The sequence below is a fragment of the Hordeum vulgare genome, chromosome 6H (genome assembly GCF_904849725.1).
Source record: "Hordeum vulgare subsp. vulgare chromosome 6H, MorexV3_pseudomolecules_assembly, whole genome shotgun sequence".
Lineage (NCBI taxonomy): Eukaryota > Viridiplantae > Streptophyta > Magnoliopsida > Poales > Poaceae > Hordeum > Hordeum vulgare.
In genome coordinates, this window is record NC_058523.1 from 101,177,189 (window position 1) to 101,189,785 (window position 12,597).

A 12,597-nucleotide genomic window follows, 5' to 3' on the forward strand; every position below is an offset into this window, starting at 1 on the left:
AAACATAGCAAGAACATGCACATTAAACACAGCAAGAACCCTAAGCATCATCAACATGAACATCAAGTAGTAATCATAAACATAAAACACATAACATCAAGCAGTAATCATGAACAAAAGGGATTTCATTTTTTTTGAACTTATTTGAACTCCAGACTTTTTGTGTGTTCAAAATGAACCATTCAAGGACACATCATACATTTTCAACACTTTCTGACTTCATTTGGTATTTTTCATGCATTTACTGATTTTTTTGAGCTAAATGACCCAGAAATTGAAAAGCACTACAAATGAACTCTGAATAGGTTGAAAGTTGGCATGGTATCATCATTTCACTCACATAGCATGTGGTAAAAAGTTGAGAGGGTTGCGGCAAAAGCTGGATGCACTTCGTGTACAAATCCGACAATCTCTTTCGAAGTATGAGAGTTTCTTATGAAAACTCATGTGTTACAAAAGGGATTTCATTTTTTTGAACTCCAGACTTTTTGTGTGTTTAAAATGAACCATTCAAGGCCACATCATAAATTTTCAACACTTTATGGCTTTATTTGGTATTTTTCATGCATTTACTGATCTTTCCTGACTTCATGAGGGTTTCATTTTTAACGCTTTTCAATTTCAGGGTCATTAGTTTGTACACGAAGTTAAGAGGGTTACAACGAATGAAGCATGCTATATATATGTGGTCGAAATGCATGATACCATGAAAAGTAGAAAATGAAGTTAGCAAGGGCTAAACTATTCAAATTTGGAAACTATAATGGCACAAACAGAAACTAGACAAATATAAATTGGTCCAAGCAGTACATAATAATACTCGTCCAAGCAGTACATAATAATAGCTAGCACAGATATATATACAAGTGTTCGCCGTTGTGAATACTACTCGTCTGAATCAGAATGTCCCCAAGCTGGTGTGAGGTGACGCTGGCCATAGTTGATGATTCGAATCTTGCGATATAACTCGTATGAAACGTATGCATCTTTTGTTGCATACTCAATGTTGATAGGGTTAAGTGGGGTCTCTCCCACTGTTTGTGCTGATACTTTGGGAATTTGGTCTTCATATCAGCGTACTCCTCGTCGATCAAGGCGACTATCATATGAGCCATCGAAGTCCTCTCATGTTCAAGCCTGAATTTGTCTTGGATATCAATGTGGCAGTCAGCTGGTATCTCAATATCGAAGTTGTGCCTCATCTTGAGCTTGTCGTTTCTTATATCAACACTAGCAAAATGTATGTCGCTGCGAAGGAAGTACATGAGTTCTAGACAATGCTTGTCACTAATGCAACAATAACAAATTAAAATAGAACAAATGTTACATACTGCTGCAACAAGGAAAAATGTTTCACTACAACTAAAGAGAAATTTATCTTTAGGATTCAAATGGAGCATATTGCTATCCTATGCAATTTTCATATCCTATGAATTGATCAAGAAACCGTAAATTAACTATGATATATATATATATATATATATATATATATATATATATATATTTCCACGGTTTTCCAAATATGCAACAAGGAAAATTATTTCACTACAACTAAAGAGAAATTGATCTTTATAGGATTCGAATGGAACATATTGCTATCCTATGCAAGAAACCCTCAATTAACTATCCAATGGAACATATATAGAAAGTGCATATTGCTATCCAATGGAACCTAGAGAGATCACTATATGCAATTTTCATAACCTTGGATCAAAGAAAGCCTCAAAACTTACCTCGCCCATTAGAAGACTAAGACATGGAGTTTGAAACATAGTTGGATGACGGCAACACCTTGTTGATTGGTCGTGTACTCCAGATCAAGCCCCAATAAATTCTCATGCTCCTCCGCGGCGTCAAGCCATCCCTGCAACTATCCAAGAAAATGCGGCACCTCCATGCCGTCGTTCGTGTACACGACATCGAGTTGGGTCGTGCCATGTGCGAGCACCTCTCCGAAGCGAGTTGTTGGCATGGTGGAAGAAGAGAAGGGAAGAAGAGAGGGGAATAAGAGAGGAGAGCGAGAGAGGAGAAGAATAGAGAATGGCGAGAGACTCTGCTTCGGTTGTGCTTTTCATCACTGGAAATGACGCGGGAGGCGAACCATTTGGACCTTTAGTCCCGGGTTGAGCCACCAACCGGGACTAAAGGGTGATATGAACAGTTGCCACCACCACTTAGTCCCGGTTTGATCCATCAACCAGGACTAAAGGGGGATACGAACAGTTGCCGGCCTATTGGTCCCGGTTCGTGTACGGAACCGGGACCAAAGGGGTGACACGAACCGGGACCAATGGCCCACGATGTCGGCCTGGTGCCCTGGCCTCACGAACCGGGACCGATGTCCCCATGGGTCCCGGTTCGTGAGTGAACCCGGACTAATGGGATTTCATCAAGTGGACCAAAGCCCTCTTTTCTACTAGTGAGGGCTGACTGAAATCACATATGCTCCCTTGGTGGTTTTGGTAATTCATGACAACATAAATTGTCTTTTGGACTAACACTTTTACCTAGTATATTTTAGGTATAGTCCAGTGAGAGCATTGGCCAAAGAATTTTGAGGAGAAGCCCCTTGATGCATGAAAGGAATAGGATTGGCTCAAGCTTCAAGCAAGAAGACTACATTTTACATTTGTGAGAAATCACTTTGAGTCCATACGAAAGCCAATACTATTAAAAGGGGGTGAGGTATTATGATGAATTGGTTGCTCAAGTGCTGAGAGGTAGCCATCAAAAATACTCAGCCATTCTCCCAAAAAATGTCTCTGTCCAAAGCCATACCAGCAAAATCGGTGCCACTAATATTTTCCACTCGGGCCTACTGATTTTCCACCAGACACAATCTTTGCCAAACCCTAATCTCTTGGTACCACCAACATTTCATATCGGTGCCACCAAAATCAGTGGCCGACTTTCTGGTTAGCTATTTTCAAGAATCGGTACCATCAAGTTTGAGAATTGGTCTCACCGAGATTTGACCAACTTTCTGGTTAGCCATTTTCAAGAAACGGTACCACCGAGTTTGAGAATTGGTCTCATCGAGTTTTCGACCAACTCTCTGGTTAGCCGTTTTCAAGAATTAGTACCACCGAGTTTTGAGAATTGGTCTCACCGAGATTTGGAAACTGCTTACGACACCAATATCGGTACCATCGAGATTCCTATATCGATCTCATCGAGAATTCAAAAGTTGCCACATTTAGTGCAACTCGTTACCACCGAGATTCATTTCGGTGTCATTGAGTTGGGCAATAATGTTGTAACGGTTGGATTTTGGGGGATGACTATATATACCCCTCCACCTACCTCTCATTCTCAAAGGAAGCACTCATAACACACTTACACTTGCCAGATCCATTTTTCTGAGAGAGAGCCACCTACTCATGTGTTGAGATCAAGATATTCCATTCGAATCATTTGAACCTTGATTTCTAGCCTCCCCAAGTTGCTTTTCACAAGATCAATCTCTTCTACCCATGCCAAATATGTGAGAGAGTGATTGAGTGTTGAGGTATCTTTTGAAGCACATGAGTGAGGAGTTGATCTTTCTACCGCTTCTATTACCTTTTGGAGGGTGGTGCCTCCTACTTCGTGTTGTGGAGTTGAATCAAGAAGTTTGTAAGGGCAAGGAGATCGTCTACTTCGTGAAGACCTACCATGAATGAGGCTAGTCCTGTGTGGACTGATCGCCTACTTCGTGAAGACCTACCATTCCTTGACTAGCATGTGTAGGGTGCACTAGACTTGTTAGAAATGCTAAAATCTGTCAACCACTGAAATTGAGAAAATGTTAGGATTTTAATTATGCAAGTAGTCTATTCACCCCCCTCTAGACACCTCTTCTATTGATCCGACACTCAGGGGTCAGATGTATCATGTAGATATAATAATACGGTAGCCATGGCCCGGTGATATATATAAGTGTTAGCGTTGAATCTCATTGAAAGCCCTGGTCTCCGCTCGAGCTTATATGATTTCGACATGAATGGTAAAGGCTGGAAAATAATTAGAAACAAATTTGATATTTTTTTGAATTTTTTTGTGGTAATATTGATTTTTTTATTGCTTGCAAAGTTTCATCATGGAATGATATTTTTTGGAAGGCGTGAAAAAAACGATGCTTTAAAAATGCTATTTTCAAAAGCATTTTAGAATGTTGATTATTTTTTGCCATGACTTCCATGAATGTCATTCCAAGATAAAACTTTGCAATGACTTAAAATATTTTTCAATTTTTGCCACAAAATAGAAAAATCATATACTTTGCATCCGTGTTGTTTGTCCTGATGTGATAGAAGTATGCTTCAAATTTCTAACACATCTAGGTTCTTTTTGATTTGCCAAAATAGTAAAAAGAACATGATTGGAACGTCATGCCATTTGAATCCTATCAAATTTGATTTTGTTTGATTGCATCAGAAAATAAAATATTTTTTCAAGATCATTGAGTGGATGTAGTGATCTTAATGGTCTTATATTCCTTCATAGAGGGAGTACAAATGATTTCTTAGAAAAAAAACCCAACAGGATTCAATCCTCTAAAATCCTATGAAAATCAATTGAACGATATGGACCTTACACATTTATACGGATTAAACAAGTTTCCTTGGAAAAGTTTGCGCTCCACACGAGGGCCTCGAAGAGCCGGGGCCAGCAGAGGTCCAGCACCCCAGCAGTACACTGTTGAGTGAATTTAAACTAAGTCCAGTCTAGATGCATGTGCTCGAAGCAATAAACATATCAAGTCGTACACGTACGCTGGTTTGACCACGCTAATGGAGTACTACTACTACTAAAAGAGACGAGAAGAACACAATACGTTAATGATGGCGAGTAAACATTGGTCAAAAAGGCATTATCACGGGGGATCTACACGGGACGGGAAAAAAAAAAGCCCACTAGCTGACCACGACTGAAAAATACATGTACGTATACGAGAAGAAGAAGTTGACGCCTTTTCTTGTCTCTCGAACACGTTTCGATATTCCGTCATCTGGCGATTATCTTTATCAAGAGATCCAGCGGCAAAAACGTTTTTTGTCAATCGTGAAGCAGCCGTAGAATAGAAAGCATGTAGACGTTTGTTCGTCGACGGCGCCACTTAATTTGATTTGTTCTGGATTCGCCAAATTTGGCTGGTATTTGTGAAAGTTCAAAGTGTAATGCGCCTGCTGTTCCTCGCGGAAAAAAATGTATGTTGTACATAAACTAAACTCAGCTAATGGAGTAATTCAGATGCAAAGGCCATGTTCATTCTCTTTTTCTAAAAAAAATAAAGCAATGATAAACAAACATGCATTTTAATATACATCTGATTAAAGAACCGAAGTCTTCAAGTACATCGGGTCCAAATCGAAAGACATTAATTAATCGCTGCAACATGGCATTTTTTCTATTGATTTTTTATGCTACTTCTACATGACAATTTTGAATTTTCATTGTGGATATGGTGTATATTTTCTTTTAACAATACAGACGTAAGCATTTATATATACGCGCATACACTTATCTCTATGAACATACACACATCCCTATAAATCATATACACGTGCATACATTCATTTCTATGAACACACACACCCTATAAACGCAAACACGTACATACTATCTCTATGAACACCCCGAAAGATTGAGCCGGCATGTCATATTAAGGTTTACAAAGTTATTGTAGACGCCTCGTATCCTTTCACTCAAAGCGTATCACATTCATTCTTATGAACGCGCACACACACACATCGTACCACTATGTGCACCTTCAAAAACTACTTTCACTTAAAGCGATCGACGAGACTTAAACTCTGATGGATTGAAGATAGCATGAATTCTAATGGGCTGAAGATACCAAGGTTCTCTAATCATCTAACCACATGTTGGTTTGATGATAGACGTGTACATACTTTGTAAATTACACGAGGCGAACCTTTTCCAGCCGTGTACATACTTACATGAATACTTGCATGAATTACACGGGGTGCGGTGGAGAACAAATGTAGAAAAAAAAACTTACCGGAAGCATGCACGTTGCACGGAGAAAAGGTTGGTTTTTAAAGTGCATGACAGAGAAGAGAGAGGGAGAGAGAGCACCGCTCGTGGGGTTAAAACCCCAAGAACTGCATTGGAGCAGCAGCACAAGGCGCAGAAGCTGCAGCAAGAAGAAGAACCAAGTAGCACCGAGAAGAAGAAGTGCACTGTGCCACCTTCCCTCCCCCCCCCCCCCCCCCCCCCCCCTCTCTCTTCTAAGTAGCAACACGAGCAGGCAGGAAGCTACAGGCAAGAAGCAGCAGCAGCTTGATCGACACCGGCGGCGGCGGGCGGATCTGCCGTGGAGCCACGGCCGGGTCCTCCGGAGCCGGGAGCTGCCGTTTCGGAGCCCGTGGCGGCGAGATCTGACGAGCCGCCGCCTTCTCGCAATCGAGAGGCGCGGTTCTTGCCTAGCTCCCGCGGCCGCAAAGGCGGCGCATTCCCGCCGCCGCCGCCGCCAGTCCCCTGACGCTTCCCGGAGGCGGGGCTGGGGCTCCTGGATCGAGAGGCTCGAAAACTCGGAGTTCTTGGATCGAAAAGGACCGCGCCTTCGGGCCGGGTGCGGCGGAGGCAGGAGGTTTGGCTTGGCCGGTTCGGGGAAGGAGACAGCGATGGTGATGCTGTTTGGAAGCGCTCGTGATTTGGTGTAGAAACAGGAAACGAAGCCTTCTTTCGTTTTCTCCGCTCCCTCGCCTCCCCGTCTCGTGGGCTCCCCGTGTTGCCTTCAAGCACGCTCGCTCGTCAAGTATGAATCTCTCGCCGTCGGCCGGCGGCGGTTGCCTGCCGGATCAGCCGGCGTCGCCGGAAGGTATTATTGTCTTGGCATTTCAGTTGGCAGTTTTCACTTCGCTTGCTTTAAATCTGTGTGTGTAATCATGTGAGCCCCATCAACCTACTATCAATTTATTCTTCCTTGGGTGATTTCTTTACTACGCTTCTTGACAACATACAACTGTTATGTTAATGCAACACTAATACACTTGATGACAGAGTTTCTGGTTCTTTACAAGTCTGCCCATTTAAATTTTATAAATATACATATATATATATATATATATTTTCTAGTATTTAATAGTGCAGATTTTCTAGCCAAATATATTTTTCCCCAGTGGAAGGTGTTAAAGTAGGATGCAGGTTCTGAACTTGGATGCAGGATTGTTAACTGAACTTCATATATCTTCTGTACCTTATGCTCAAACTATTTCCCTTTTCAGTATCAGAAGAGCACAAGTGCCTAAACTCAGAGTTGTGGCACGCCTGTGCCGGCCCCCTCGTTTCTCTGCCTGCGGTCGGCAGTCGGGTGTTGTATTTTCCTCAAGGTCACAGTGAGCAGGTTACCATTCTTCCTCCCAGTACAACGATGTAGATCGGAGATGTTGTAGAGTATCTCCGAGTACCAGTAATGGTTGCAGAATTGTTTTCATTTTCGCAAGGTCCCTTTTGAGTTCCATGTCTCGCAGCAGTTCTTAGATGGTTCTGCCAGAACTGAAGATTTTTAAGACACTAATGGACTCACATGGTTGAGTTTCTACCATAGGTATCGGTATCAACAAACAAGGAAATGGAGTCGCAGATCCCCAACTATCCGAACCTGCCTGCGCAGCTTATATGCCAACTGCATAATGTGACCATGCACGTAAGATCGGATCGATATAATGAATCTGTTTCAAGACCCAAGTAGTACTGACATTAGCATTGTCTCATAAGCATTGCTGTATTTTTTTCCTTCAGGCTGATGCAGAGACAGATGAGGTCTATGCACAGATGACGTTACAGCCACTCAGCCCAGTAATACAGGATTTCCAACCTAGTGCCATCTATGCATGTACTTCTGTTTGTAGCAAACTTATATTTTATCTTGATTTTGTTTCCAGCAAGAACTCAAGGACCCATTTCTACCTGCTGAATTGGGCAATGCTAGCAAACAACCAACGAATTATTTTTGCAAAACATTAACTGCAAGTGACACCAGTACGCATGGTGGATTCTCTGTTCCCCGCCGAGCAGCGGAGAAGGTGTTTCCTCCGCTGGTACGTGCTGTTCATCAGCAATTGTTTGCTGTATCTTTTAACCACATGTTACATTTTCGGATGAAATGAACTTCATTTAATTATGTATTTTCCTTTGATAATTTTGTAGGATTTCACTCAGCAGCCTCCAGCACAGGAGTTGATGGCAAAAGACCTGCATGGCAATGAGTGGAAATTCCGTCATATCTTTCGAGGTTAGTTATTTTGTAGCTATTTTTGTTGGTTCTTCCTTTGTGAATTTTTCGGTCATGTATAGTCTATATAGCCTTGTACATACCCTCATTTCATACAGCCTTGCTTGATACAGCTCATGTAAGATTTCAAAAAGTAGTATATGATGTCAAATAACTTCAAATCAAATTGCTGGTGCAGGTCAACCAAAGCGGCATCTTCTGACAACAGGTTGGAGCGTCTTTATAAGTGCAAAGAGACTGGTTGCTGGAGACTCTGTCCTATTTATCTGGTACATCTGTTCTTCCAGTTTATTTATTTTTAGAACAGTTACTCAGTGCTTCCATACCCTACCGTTTTTAGCAGAGTTTTATGTTGATATTCATTTGTGTCTTTGGTTGATCAGGAATGACAACAATCAGCTGCTTCTGGGAATACGTCGAGCAAATAGGTCGCAAACGGTCATGCCATCATCAGTATTGTCTAGTGACAGCATGCATATTGGTCTTCTGGCTGCAGCTGCTCATGCTGCATCTACAAATAGCCGGTTCACCATCTTCTATAATCCAAGGTAGAACAACTCCTTACATATATGTCTGATTGTTATCCTCTCAGATACTCAGATTTGTCCACGTGTTCTGCAGAGCAAGCCCTTCAGAGTTCGTCATACCATTGGCTAAGTATGTGAAGGCTGTGTACCATACCCGTATATCTGTGGGCATGCGTTTCCGTATGCTTTTCGAGACAGAAGAATCCAGCGTTAGGCGGTATGTCAATACTGTGTTTATCTCTTAAAGTGATGTTGTGTGTACATCACATGGAGCTCTTTCCTTATCTTGATTTCAGTTGACCAAACTATGGAATGTAGACAAGTCTTTCTATGCATTATATATCTGGTTCTTTGTGTTAGTACTTTGTGTTATCTGTACAGAGAAATTGTTTCAGAACTCCCTAAACTATCACCACTTCTTCACTTGGCTCTGTTAAACTTGCGTCCATTTCTATATCTATCTAGCTTGCTTTCTGCTTTGTCGTAGTGAGCTCCATGTTTACAGTAGTATGTGATATTAAGTGGCCTAAACTGCCCATGTGCTCTTGTAGATACATGGGAACAATTACAGGAATAAGTGACCTTGATCCTGCTCGTTGGCCGAACTCACACTGGCGTTCTGTTAAGGTAGATCTTGAAATAATAATTATCTGTTTGTTTGTCAGTAAAGGTAGATCTTTACTTGCGTACTAGTTCGACTTAAAGTTGATGGTACAGTATGTTTTTACATTCTAGACATCTTCTGCCATGTTTCTTTAAAATTGAGGATGCAATCTTTTTTCTTGAACCATGCAGGTTGGATGGGATGAGTCAACTGCTGGAGAGAGGCAACCAAGGGTGTCTCTTTGGGAGATTGAGCCTCTGACGACTTACCCGATGTATTCATCTCCTTTCCCTATGCGTCTGAAGCGGCCTTGGCCAACAGGATTGCCTTCCTTATATGGTACAAGTGAGCATAGCAACTTTAGTCAATACCTTCAAACGATATCAGTGAACATCAATGAGTTATTCTTTACTGATTCATTTTTATAATGGTAAACGTGATCTTACTTGTGATGGTTTTTTGCAGGTGGAAAGGAGGATGACTTGACCTCTTCTCTTATGTGGCTTCGAGATGGAGCAAACCCAGGTTTCCAGTCATTCAATTTTGGTGGACTTGGTATGAGTCCTTGGATGCAGCCAAGGATGGATAATTCCTTACTTGGTATGCAACCTGACATGTACCAAGCAATATCAGCAGCATCTTTTCAGAACACAGCAAAGCAAGTATCGCCGGCACTACTACAGTTCCAGCAGCCTCAGAACATTGCTGGTAGATCTGCTCTTCTATCGAGTCAGATTCTGCAGCAAGTGCAGCCTCAATTTCAGGAGATGCACCACCAAAACATCAATGGCAGTGCAATCCAAGGCCATAATCAGTCCGAGTACCTCCAGCAGCAGCTTCAGCGCTGCCAATCGTTTAATGGGCAGAAGTCGCCGCCGCCGCAGCAGCAGCACCAAGAATCACACCACCAACAGCAGCAGCAGCAACAGTCACAGTGCATGCAAACACCACAGCATCAACAAATGCAAGAGCAGAAGCAGTCGCCTGACTTTCAGTCTGTACCAAATGCGTTGTCGGTTTTCTCCCAGCTTTCCTCCACCACTCAGTCTCCACCTTCCACACTGCCCGCAGTTTCAGCATTCTCACAGCAGCAAAACTTTCATGACAGAAGTATCAGCTCTCTTTCTCCATCACATGTCCCGTCCATGCATGGCACATTGAGACCATTTCCTTCAGAAGCAGGCTCAAACCTCCAAGGTGTGCCAAGAACCACCCCTGTACCTGTCTCTGACCCATGGTCATCTAAGCGGGTTGCGATGGAGTCTGTGGTCCCTTGTAGCTCTCACGTTAGCTCGTCGCATACACAACAGTTGGATTCAGCGCCTTCTAATATAGCACAAAGCTCTTCGTTAGCACCATTGCCTGGAAGAGAGTGTTTGGTGGATCAAGATGGGAGTTCTGACCATCAGAATCACCTCTTATTTGGTGTTAATATAGACTCTCAGTCACTTTTGATGCAAGGTGGCATTCCAAGCCTTGAGGAGGACAATGATTGCATTGCAAGCCTTCAGGATGACAATGGTTCGAGCACGATTCCATATTCCACCTGCAATTTCCTGAGTCCTTCTCAGAGTGATTTCCCCTTGAATGAAGCACTGACTAGTTCAGGCTGCTTAGATGAATCAGGATACATACCATTTTCGGAAAATTCTGATCAAGTAAATCAACCGCCTGCAGCATTCGTGAAGGTGAGCGAATCGACTTATCCACCTAATTGTGCCGATAACGGTTGTACTCTTTTTTTCCTTCCGTGAAAGCACTTTGAATTGACCAACCTTGTCATGTAGATTTACAGATCTGGAACCTTTGGAAGGTTGCTGGACATCACTAAGTTTAGCAGCTACCATGAACTTCGTAACGAAGTAGGGCGCCTATTTGGCCTCGAGGGCCAGTTGGAAGAAAGATCAGGCTGGCAGCTTGTATTTGTTGATCGAGAGGATGATGTCCTTCTAGTTGGAGATGATCCGTGGCAGTAAGTTCTTAGGCAACAAGTTCCCAAGAATCTTTTGGCACTGTTTCTGTATCCACTCTTACGTTCATGGATCATGTAATCTGCAGGGAATTTGTGAACAGTGTATCTTGCATAAAGATACTTTCGCCGCAGGAGGTTCAGCAGATGGGCAAGCAGGGCATCGACCTCCTGAGCTCGGCTCCTGCAAGGAGGCTCGGCAACAGTTGTGATAACTACGTTGGCAGGCAGGAATCGAGAAGCCTGAGCACCGTAATCGCGTCGGTGGGTTCTGCCGAGTTCTGAAGATATGGCGCCTGTGGCCCTCGGCTTCAAGTATGTTTCTGCAGCTCGTCCTAGTCTTGTGAACTGGAACCAAAGCACATATAAGATCAAGTGCAGCGCAAAGTCGTGTCATGAATGTGATATAGACCATTTTAGTAGTAAGTACAACATATTTGGTATGCACGCCGACGCTTTGTTCCGCGGAATACCAGTGCTGTTAATGTAGGGCCTCTAATGTTAGACTCTTTACCCGTTTTGCCTAATGTTTGTTTTGGTCATATTCTGTGTACTACTGGTTCCACAATGTAACTATTGACGATGTTAGCCGAGGATAAGCCTTTATGCAGTGGTAAGACTCCCCACATTTTAGTAAGAGCTTATTGCATAAAATTATGTTAGTGACTAGTGAGCTAATCCTTCCATTTAGTATTTGTATTATTATCATGACAGATATACTAGCATTTGGCAGTGTTGTCAGTAATACTGCAAGAAGTGTCATGGCAAATAGCACGAAGCAGTGTTGTTCTCGGTAAAAAAAGGAGAATGGTATGGTCCTGGAAAGCTCATGTAGATAGATCCAAGAGGGGGAAGTCACCTGATCTTTTAGCAATTTCATAATTTGGCACCTGCAAAGGCATGCCATGTGCCTTTTGGGTCCCTATCTGATTGACCATTTTTGAGTGCCCACCCGTTGAAGTGATGGCAGAAATAAAGACGATTTCCTTCTCCTGAGGCCAGTGGTGTATCCGGGGGCTGAATGTGACAGCCTCTCAGGTCTCAGCCCCATCACATATCAGTTTCTCCATTCCCTCAGCCCTGCCAACGTGTTGCAATTGGTTTGGTTTGGTTTGGTTTTGGGTTTGTTTGGTTGCGGATTGCGACAAATTTAAAGGCGCACACGCACGCACGCACGCCATCGCTTTTCGAAGATACGCGCATTTTCCATGGCCCCCATTGTGATCTCTCCCTGGTGATCCCCATCTCTTTCAGA

General features: G+C 42.8%; 1 protein-coding gene across 2 annotated transcripts; it reads left to right on the forward strand.

Moving 5' to 3' along the window:
- Window positions 1–6,249: 6,249 nt before the first annotated feature.
- Window positions 6,250–11,979, forward strand: LOC123401291 (auxin response factor 6-like). 2 transcript variants are annotated; one of them, XM_045095064.1, is made up of 14 exons: window positions 6,250–6,826; window positions 7,233–7,351; window positions 7,556–7,654; window positions 7,750–7,806; window positions 7,893–8,048; window positions 8,158–8,242; window positions 8,421–8,511; window positions 8,626–8,790; window positions 8,864–8,986; window positions 9,321–9,396; window positions 9,565–9,718; window positions 9,839–11,061; window positions 11,161–11,345; window positions 11,432–11,979. In XM_045095064.1, the coding sequence occupies exons 1-14, from the start codon at window positions 6,766–6,768 to the stop codon at window positions 11,625–11,627; spliced, it is 2,790 nt and encodes a 929-aa protein (XP_044950999.1). In that variant the 5' UTR covers window positions 6,250–6,765; the 3' UTR covers window positions 11,628–11,979. The 2 variants fall into 2 exon arrangements, with proteins under 2 accessions (XP_044950999.1, XP_044951000.1); XM_045095065.1 differs by having other exon boundaries at window positions 9,565–9,712.
- Window positions 11,980–12,597: the final 618 nt, after the last annotated feature.

Excerpts from the sequence above, each read along its gene's own strand:
- LOC123401291 (XM_045095064.1), top strand. The coding sequence starts at position 6,766 with ATGAATCTCTCGCCGTCGGCCGGCGGCGGTTGCCTGCCGGATCAGCCG. Across the intron at positions 9,397-9,564 it reads CACACTGGCGTTCTGTTAAG|GTTGGATGGGATGAGTCAAC; the intron begins GTAGATCTTGAA and ends TGAACCATGCAG. Across the intron at positions 11,346-11,431 it reads GTTGGAGATGATCCGTGGCA|GGAATTTGTGAACAGTGTAT; the intron begins GTAAGTTCTTAG and ends TGTAATCTGCAG.